We start from the raw sequence: 10536 nt of genomic DNA, 5'->3' as shown, positions 1-10536 counted from the left end.
ATATACACGTCCTATATATATATATATATATATATATATATATATATATATATATATATTATAGGTAAGATTCTAATTATAATCTATTCCAAAAAAAGAAATACCGGAGGCAATCGCATTTTGTGAATTCTTTTAAATAAAATATCGGAGATAAAAAAGTCCAAAAGTATCATGCAATTTTTCTAACGAAAACGGTTGAAAAACTCGTTAAGGGATCATGAAAAATCAAGCCTATAGATGTGCAAGGCTCGAGCTTTCGAAGCTTGTTTGTAGTGAGCAAGAATAAAGGTTAAGGATAGACTAGCCTTTGGGGTTGAATAAGGATCCGATCTGGCTTTGCTATGCCAGGCTTTTTGGATTTAACTGAGTTTTTCCACATTTTCCAGACCGACCCTTTTCAGGTTGGGCCTAAGCGTGTGCTCTCAAAATTTGGTTGATCGAGCTCTGAGGCCTGACCTGGGTGACTGGGTCAAACTTTAGACTTACTGGGCACGGTTTTTTTCATACCGGTTTCGAATATGATTTCGTTCACAACTTTTATTATTATTATTATTGTTTATAGTTAGTAATCATCTTAAGATGTTATTTGTATTAACTATAGTTAGTATTTTTCTTATTTTCTCTTAGTATTATTTGTTATTCAACTCAATTTCATCTCATCACTCGCTACATCAGTATGCTAACCGGTTAATACTTTCAACCGGTTACCCGGATACTAAATGTTTAAAACTTTACATCTAATGTACCGAAATGAATGTTTTGAAAATACGTTACCCAAAATAAGAATCAAGTTACAATATATTATTTTCTCATGTAATTTTTCCTTATTTTTTAAATATTTTAATAATAAATAATGAATTATTATATAATTATTTGGAAATGGAAAATGACTTATTTTAGGAATACAAGCAACAAAAACAGAAAAATATGGTGGAACCCATGCCCATGAGGATCGAATGATATCCTCCAACCTTGTTTGCTCTATGCACGTGACACCTTATCTAAATGGGTCATTGATTGATGTTTTTATCGGATACGTTTTCGAACAATACAATCATCGGTTCGGTTTTTTGGTTTTCAGTAAAGTGGTTGTTACAGTTTAAATTATCTGATCTTTGGTTTAAAAATCATGACATAATACTGATAAAGGTCAGACTGTTTTAGTTGATTTTATCAAAACGATTATTTATTCATTTTGTAGAAGGTAACATTTAGGGTTCGTAATTGAATTTGAACTCCTATAACACTATGGGGTTGATTGGTCGGTTTTCAATTAAGCGGATGTTTGTTTTCAAATTTCAACTTAATAAGCTTAATGAGTGGTTAATTTAACAGGTTGAATTATATTAAAGTGTTTGATTTCAACTTAATACCAAGATTGACTAAGGGGCCGTTTACTAAACGCTTACATGGTAAGTTATCGGGTAATTTTTCTTACAGGATGAATAGGGAAAATGGTCAAAAATCTTACCCGGTAAGAACAACGATAAAGATGGAGAATCTTACTCGGTAAGTGAGGGTGACGACTTTTACCCGGGTAAGTGCTTACCGAGTAAATTTTTGCATATGATACCATTTTGATGTACTACAATCTTACCAGGTAAATAAATCATAGTGTTGGCTCCTAACAGTAAGCACTTACCTGTAAGCATTTAGGTAAACGACCCCTAACATGTTAAGTTAACCCATCATATCTTAATGCATTAAGCTAGTTTTTTTTTTCTTCCAAAATTACCCTTATCCTACGATAATTAATTCACATCTCATTATTTTTTTGCCTACATGCATACATTAAAAATTGTAATAAATTAATAATACTTTATTTATTTTTAAATATAATTTAAGTTATTAAGTATTATGTTATGAACTCGTTGAACTCATATTATTTGTTATTTTAAATAATTTATATTATTTTAATTTTTTATCATTAAAAATATTTATTACACAGTTTAATTGTGATTCAACACTTATCTAGACATAAGATTAAAATGATAATTTTTATTATTCAGACTATTTATTCACAATAAAAATCAAACACCAATTTATTTTAATTTATCTAGACAAATGAATGCTTAGAGAAACTTAATAGATTCATATTTTTTTTATTAACCTGGATATCCAACATGCTATGCGAGCCGACTAATCTCATGACCAATCAACAAAGAAGCCGCTAGCATATGAGATTGGACCTATATAGATTGGGAAATACAGGGCGACCATTTGAACCAATGGATTTGAACCTGAGACCTCCAGACACTTTTGATCTCAATCAGACACCGCCCTTGTGGTTATAGATTCATAACTTGATGGATAAAAAATCAAACAACCCCTAAGTCTTATATGAATAAAACTGTATGTGTGAATTAATATGTGTGTATGTGTGTGTGTGTATATATATATATATATACTTGGGATCATGTGAGACCAAAAGTTTTTCGTGAGATCCGTAAGACCATTTCTCAACCCTTGGATTAGATTTATAATCTAAACATTAATAATCACAAAATTGCCACGAGACTTCTCAATAATCACAAAATTGTCACCGTGCAACTTTAGACCATTAGATAATTAGCTTATAAAGTTGATCAATGAACATAAATTGGTCTCACGAAAAACCTTTGGTCTCACGTGAACCCAACCACACACACACACATATATATATATATATATATATATATAGATAGATAGATAGATAGATAGATAGATAGATAGATAGATAGATAGATTAGCGATCAAATGAAAACCACTCTCATTTGTGTAAACCGTGCAAACCACCTTTATCCGTCGATTTCGTTGTTTAATCTTATGAAATTTTTTAATGAAATTGTTTAATCTTGTGAAATTGTTTAATATAATACTTTTTTTGATGAAGTTGTTTCATATATTGTTGTGAAATTGTTTCATATAATACTTAATGAAATTGTTTCATGTATTTCTCTAAAATTAAAATAATGAACATGATAATATCTATGATTAATACCCTTCACAATAAAAATGATTAATCAACTTCTCATAATTACAAAAAAATGAACAAAATGAAAAATTATGATTGGTTGAATGAAGTTTGCACGGTTTGTACAAATTGAGTGGTTTGCATTTGATCACTCCCCTAGATATATATATATATATATATATATAGAGAGAGAGAGAGAGAGAGAGAGATTGAGAAAGTTTTATTATGACGGATTTTTTTCGTAAATGTAATGAATATGTTTTTTAATTGGGAGAGACATGTTTGACAAAAAAACATGTCTTTCTGTAAAAGCTTCCGTTAGAAACCTACTGAATAAGTCATTTTTTATATCATTAAGTCACTACCAAATAATTATATATAATTAACCAATTCAACAATAAATTTCATTAAACTGCTAATAAACAAACCCCTCACAATAACAAATTAACAAGCATTAATCAAATAACACCACTAACACTTGGCCCAATAACCAATTTATGGAGCACTCTCATTGTTAGTCCATAAATGAAGCCCACTCACAAGGCTCTACAATAGAGATGGCCAAAAACCGGTCCCGGGCCGGTCCCGGGCCGGTCCCAATCGGTCCTCACCATTCTCATAACCGGCCATAACCGGTCCCGGTCTCGGTCCCGGTCCCGGTCGAAAATGATAGGACCGGTATAGGTACTTTATAACCGGTTATGGGCCACCGGTCCCGGTCCCGGTCCCAACCGGTCCCAACCGGTCCTTCATTAAAAAAATAAGATTTTTTATTTTATTTTTTTAATGATATATATTTTTAATACATTATAAAATTTACAATTGGGTCACTCAAATACACTTTAAAAATGCATTTTAAAATTATTTAAAAATACATTTATTTATAAAATTAATTGAATTTTCGGGCCGGGCCGGTCCATAGTCGGTCCCATAACCGGTCCCGGTCCCGGTCCCACGAAACTACCAAAAACCTTAACCGGTCCCGGTTTTCGGTCCCATAACCGGTCCTTACCGGTCCCGGTCCCGGGCCGGTCCATAGTCGGTCCCGGTCCCGGTCCTCCAGCGGTCCCGGGCCGGGCCGGGCCCATTTGGCCATCTCTACTCTACAATAGCCTATGGATGAACAATTGGAACTCAATGGTGTCTGGTAACATGTATTAAACAGTAATTAATGTGAATGAAAATAAAAGAAACTGTCTGATTTTTTATAACTCGATGATTCCATTCTTTCAGAAGCCCAAATTTTTATTCCAGGTTAAAATTGAGGGGAATGAAAATTAATTCCCTGTCATTTTCATTTTCATACCCATTTTCATTCATCTGTGTGAACTCAATTCTTTCCCATATCGTCTTCCACAATGTTGGTTTTTCCTCTTTCACATCTTTTTTCATTCAATATCTTCATTAAGAGCATCTTCAATAACTTCTTTAAAACAAAGATAATTAAGAATATAAGAATTTTGAGTTAATATTTTGCTTCAACAACTTTTCCAAAACTATCTCTAAAAGGGGGGAAAAAGTACGAGAGAAGGTTTTCTTCCTTCAGATATGGAGATAACCCCAAAAATGATTACCAGGTGAACCACCAATAGGAGACTTTGAAAATAAATATTTAGAGAGAGCAATTATATTTTTAATAAATGAATGAAATATTTTAATATTATAATCAATGTTGTATTCTCTGAAATAGAGAATCTTTTAGAGATGAATGGAACTTTTTTTTTGTTGTTGAAGATTTTGACTTTTGGTTCTCCATTTTGGAGATTCTCTTAAAACCTTGACTAACATGGTGTTTGAGATTGCTTATTTAAAACTGCTTATTGACTTAATCCGGTGCGGTACATGTAATAAGTAGTTTTTAGTGTTTAAATAGAAAGAAAAAAGAAAAAAAAATTATACTAGTGCCAAGCCGGTGATAAAAAAGTTTTTGATAAGTTACTCTCTTTTGACTTATCAAAAACTGCTTATTAGCTTTGAAAACCAATTTATTTTTAACCCTAAACCTAATACTACTCATCAAATCACGTTCGTCTCTTCCTTACTTGTTTCACTATATGCAACATCTCCACCTTTGTCTCTTTCTTGCTTGCTTCGTATCTTAGTGGATATAATTGTTAATAACGATGGGATTTGCTTCAATGTGTTCTTGCTTGTTCTCAAAATTACATTTGCGTTCTTGTGGTCTCCGCGTTTGTTTTCATTTAACACAGGCTTAAGATGGGATATTATCCATCTGAGAAGATGACATTTGCTTCATAATCTTCGATGAAAACTTGAAATCGAAGAACACCCAGCTCTTATTTTTCCGAATTTCCAACTGAGTACCTTTGATTTCCTTCAAATCTGGCTAGGGTTTGATGAACGAATTTGTGGGTTTTTCTTCTTTTTCGTTGTTGGTGTTGTTATGGAATCTAGTCAATCTACAATGAACAAGATAAAAAAACCAACAAATATGTTTACCTGCTTCTGCAATTCCTCAAACTTTATTTTACCACTTTCGATTAGTGGCCAAACCGGCCCGGGCCGGCTAGGCATAACCGGTTATAGGTTGACCAGTTAAGCGGATTTTCACCGTAACCGGGACCGGCCAGTTACCGCCGATTAAAGAGATGATCAGGCCCGGTAAGGACCAGCCAGGACCGGTTTTTGGCCATCATTACTTTCGATTATGGCGGGATATGTGAAAGATTTTTGGAGGAACTGATTGTTGGTTTTTGTGGGTTTTTTTTTCTTGAATATTGAATTGAATGAGGAAAAAAATTGACCGGAGAGATAAAAAATGTCATTTTTTTATTATTTTACATATATAAACAAAATTTATCAAATACTAAAAAAACAATTTATCAATTTTTACATTTTAATATTTTTTATAAACTAATCCAAATATTTTTTTATAAAACTATAATTTAAACAATAACCACTTAAAAAAAAACATAAATTATTTTAAATAATCAAATCCCATACACCCCAAGACAAAAGCCAAAGACATGTTTTTTTCTTCCTTGGCGTGGTGGATGGTCAAAACAATCCTAATCAGCAGTCCAGCTGGGACCAAAAACCACGTGGCACAATGCTATTTGCTTAAAACCTGCAACCTACGTGGCATCGCCATTGAAGAAACTTCAAAGAACAAATTTTCAATCGAATCGCTGGGGGACAAACTCACACACACACACACACACGCCCTTTCTCTCGCTCTTTCAAAGTCTGTGTATTAAGCTGCCGGAGGCCGGATCTCCCGCCGGAGGCTCCGACCTGAGAAAACATACAGCCGTGGCTCCTCCGTCAGGGCAACAGCAACAGAGCAACCACAGCAACCTCTCACGACGAAGAACCGCCCCTTCTTCTAATTCGTCGCCGTCACGTCCATCGGCTCCTACTCGGATCATTTACAGAGAAACTCTTGGTCCTTCGTCGTTTTCGGAATCGGATCTAGACCTTCCGTTTTGGCAACGGACTTGGTTTATTGGAATTCTACTGGTGATGGCGCTGTCTTTCTTTGGTCTCGCTATATTTCTCTTCCTAACCCTAGACTCAGATTACAACACCTCTCCTGTCTACGCTGCCACTTCCGAAGGCGTTGAGGTAATTGGCTCATTATACGATCTCGTCAGGAATTTATTTGATGTGATTGTCGAATTTATTGATTTATTTGGACTCTCTAACATCACCTGATTGAAAATTGACATCGATGACTGATTTCAGCTTCATAGCTGATATGAATTATGTTATATGTTAATGTTAGGCGAAATCTGGTGAACTGTGCCAGTCTTTTTGACAAATAATATGTTTAGACCAAATCTACCACAATTTTGAGCTGATATGAATTATGTTATATGTTAATGTTAGGCGAAATCTGGTGAACTGTGCCAGTCTTTTTGACAAATAATATGTTTAGACCAAATCTACCACAATTTTGAGCTGATATGAATTATGTTATATGTTAATGTTAGGCGAAATCTGGTGAACTGTGCCAGTCTTTTTGACAAATAATATGTTTAGACCAAATCTACCACAATTTTGATCAACAAAGGAATATGGTTGCTTAAACTTCGACTTCATGACTCCTTTAATTCATTCGTTTCATCACTTTTCATCTTAATCTGGAAACAAAGAAGGGAGAAGACGTGCTCGCTTGGATTTGTGGTCAGTCGCTCAATCTGTAGATGAACGCACTCCTAGTACCCCAGAAAATAAATGTTGTGCAGCTTTTTATGGATCAAATGGACTGCATAATTACATTAGATCTTTAAGATTTTGAGCAAAAATGTGATAAAAAAACTAGTCATGTTCAGGCTAAAGGAGCATGAGAGCATCCATGGGGGAAGAGCTCAAAACTGGCCTAGGAGAGCCCTATGTGGCTATGTCCCACTGATAGAATGGGCGGCCATTGTATTCGTAACAGAATCCTGGTTATTTTTAGATTTGAACAGCAATTACCCTGAATAGGGTAGATTTTTCTCTCTTGTTTTGGGTATAGAGTGATTTGTGCATCTCAGAGTAGTATGAGCTTGGTATAATTAGAAATGTAAGAGTTCGGTGTTTTACATGTGTGTTTTGATGTTGTTTCAATAAACTAGCAAAATGAGAATGCTTGTACTGTTTCTATGCTAGCTTAATTGGTAGGTTTGTTACCTGATATTGCATTAAGGACTCCTTTTGATGGTTAGTTGTTTCTTGGTCGCCTCTTAAGAAAGAATGTGATAACTGATAGTTACAGAGGAAGAAAGATTCACAACAGTTCACCAGTCTCCAATTACAGTAAATCAAAATCATGCTTTTATACGGTTTAGCACTTTATATTTGAATTTTCAGAACATAATAGAAAATATCTGCACAAGAATGCTTAGAGACTGGGGTGTTTTTTTTTAGAATAAGTTAGTAACAAATGAAAGGAAGACTGAGAGCGAGATTATTCTTTCATGATGATTTGTTTGACTTCATTTATTGCCCATATATGTTCATTTCTTGCAACTGTATGCTAGATTACTTATGGGTCGGTACTCAAGCTGATGCATGAAAAGACAAGATTCCGATTGCACTCGCATGATGTGCCTTATGGATCAGGCAGTGGGCAGCAATCTGTTACCGGTTTTCCTAATGTAGATGATGCCAATAGCTACTGGGTATGTTCATGGTGTTTATGTCCATTCCATACGTTTGAACGACATAAATAAGTTTGATAACATATATTTGTGATGTGGGTTCCTGATTTTTGCTTCAAATTTGAACTCTTACAAACCAGATTGTGAGGCCTATGCCAGAGACATCAGCAAAACAGGGAGATGGTATAAAAAGTGGAACCATCATTCGGCTGCAACACATGAAAACCAGGAGATGGCTCCATAGCCACTTGCATGCTTCACCTATATCAGGCAATCTAGAGGTTAGCCAATTGGCCTTTTGCTACTCCTTTTCTTAAGTATTTATACGGCAATTACTCACGCAAACTCGTTACCTTTGGTGAGGTTTTGAACTCTTGACGTCCTAGGAGGCTGGGCTCTACCTGGTATTGGGCCAATGATCCTTTTGATGCTTTTGCTAGTCTTTTTTTGGAAGTATATAATATTTATATACCGCAAATACTCATGCACCCTCCTCCCTTTTGGCGAGGTTTGAACCCTTGACCACTTGGTCGGCTGGGCTCTACTAGTAATCTGGGTGCCGCCGGGCCAGTGACCCTTTTATAGTCTTCCTATGAACAATATATGCATTTACTATGTATATAAACAGTTGCACCATGAAATTGCTGAAATGGGATGGTCAAAATCACTCAAAAAACCGGGTGTGTTTGGTTTGGTTTGGTTTAAAGTCATTATCAACAATTACCTCCTATATACATATTATAACTTGTAGATGTTTATGATTGGTTCAAAATGTAAGCGGGGTTTTTGTGTAGGTGAGTTGCTTTGGAGATGATGGCAATTCAGATACCGGAGATTATTGGAGGTTAGAGCTACCTTGATCATCTTACTTTCTTGTTCTTTAGGTTTATGATTTAACTGTTCAGAAAAAAAATCATTTATGCCCCACATTGACTATATTGAGATTGTTGGTTCATTAGACTTGAAATTGAGGGAAGCGGAAAAACTTGGAGACAAGATCAGAGAATAAGGCTTCGCCATGTTGACACAAGCGGATATCTACACAGCCACGATAAGAAATACAACCGCATTGCTGGTGGTCAGCAAGAGGTGAGAGCTACATCGCTATATTACTTGTCATGACTTCCTATCTCTGCTTGGAATTTACCGAGTTTCTTTGGTTTTCGGTACTTCCTACACCAAAACCCTTTCTCTATGTGGAATTTACTGAGTTTGTTTGTTTTCCATGCTTCCTACCCCCAAACCCTATCTCTGCATGAAATTTATCGAGTTTGTTCGGTTTTCAGTACTTCCTACCCCCAAAACCGTATCTATGCGTCGAATTTACTGAGTTTGTTCGGTTTTCAGTACTTCCTACCTCCAAACGTAGCTCTATGTGGAAATTACCGAGTTTGTTTGGTTTTCGGTACTTCCTACCCCCAAAACCCTATCTCTGCATAGAATTTACCGAGTTTGTTCGGTTTTCAGTACTTCCTAACCCTATCTCTATTTGGAATTTATTCAGTTTGTTTGGGTTTCAGTATTTCCCACCCCCAAACCATATTGTTTGGTTTTTAGTACTTCCTACCCGCAAACCCTATCTCTGCCTGGAATATACCAAGTATATTTGGTTTTCCACATATCTGACACCGTTACCATGTCGTAGGTTTGTGGTGTGAGGGAGAAACGTGCGGACAACGTTTGGTTGGTGGTGGAGGGCGTCTTTCTACCGGTCTCCAAAAGCAAATGAACGGATCGCGTATAATGTAGGTCGTTGTTTTTTTTCCTCTAGATCTTGCATTTATTATCGTTCGATATCATCGACATATGCAAGCCTATCTGCAGGTTTGATAAGTGAACCAAAAACACTTGAAGCAAGTGATATACATATAGGAGTGTACCAGCTTTTGGGGCCTTAGATATCTATTTGTTCGACTCCATGATACGTTTACCCTTTCTTCCTTTCTCTTGGGTGCATGTGGATGTGTAACAAGGCCTACTTTTCGTCTCTTTGTACGTTTCCTTTAATAAAATACGACTCTAGGAACAGTTTTGGGTATCAATTGATTTAGGGTGCGTTTGGTATACAGGTAGAATAAGACAAATAATAATACAGAACATGATAGAACAGTTGTTCAATGTTTGGTAATAAGACAGATAATACAGGACATGATAGAACAGTTGTCCATTGTTTGGTAATAAGACAGATAATACAGAACATGATAGAACAGCTGTTCGATGTTTGATAATAAGATATAATAGATAAAATGACTAATTTATGTTGTTTAGCCCGTTTGTTTATGTTCGTTCATTTACGTTCGTTTAGCATGTTAATGAACGAACATAAATAAACACAAACACACCTGATTTCTAAACAAAAGAACACAAACACAAAGATTTTCGTTTAGTTCGTTTATGGCCCTACCGCTTTGCAAACCGACTAATCCCAGGGCGACCACCCACTTCACGGGTAGCCTGGAGTCACCATATTTGAACTTC

At 35.5% G+C, this 10536-nt stretch overlaps 1 protein-coding gene across 2 annotated transcripts; it reads left to right on the top strand.

The window, feature by feature from the left end:
- Window positions 1-6102: 6102 nt before the first annotated feature.
- Window positions 6103-10094, top strand: LOC112521620 (stromal cell-derived factor 2-like protein). 2 transcript variants are annotated; one of them, XM_025130588.1, is made up of 7 exons: window positions 6103-6538; window positions 7939-8079; window positions 8199-8339; window positions 8853-8902; window positions 9018-9147; window positions 9704-9803; window positions 9883-10094. In XM_025130588.1, exons 1-6 carry the CDS (start codon window positions 6437-6439, stop codon window positions 9785-9787), a joined length of 648 nt encoding a protein of 215 aa, XP_024986356.1. In that variant the 5' UTR covers window positions 6103-6436; the 3' UTR covers window positions 9788-9803; window positions 9883-10094. The 2 variants fall into 2 exon arrangements, with proteins under 2 accessions (XP_024986356.1, XP_024986355.1); XM_025130587.1 differs by having other exon boundaries at window positions 9704-10094.
- The last annotated feature ends 442 nt before the right edge of the window (window positions 10095-10536 follow it).

This window comes from Cynara cardunculus (assembly GCF_001531365.2).
Source record: "Cynara cardunculus var. scolymus isolate 2C chromosome LG 11, CcrdV1, whole genome shotgun sequence".
NCBI classification, from domain to species: domain Eukaryota; kingdom Viridiplantae; phylum Streptophyta; class Magnoliopsida; order Asterales; family Asteraceae; genus Cynara; species Cynara cardunculus.
Note: the sequence above shows the minus strand (reverse complement) of the source record. Positions and strands in the feature narration are given on the sequence as shown.

Excerpts from the sequence above, each read along its gene's own strand:
- LOC112521620 (XM_025130588.1), top strand. The coding sequence starts at position 6,437 with ATGGCGCTGTCTTTCTTTGGTCTCGCTATATTTCTCTTCCTAACCCTA. Across the intron at positions 8,080-8,198 it reads ATGATGCCAATAGCTACTGG|ATTGTGAGGCCTATGCCAGA; the intron begins GTATGTTCATGG and ends CTTACAAACCAG. Across the intron at positions 8,903-9,017 it reads GATACCGGAGATTATTGGAG|ACTTGAAATTGAGGGAAGCG; the intron begins GTTAGAGCTACC and ends TTGGTTCATTAG.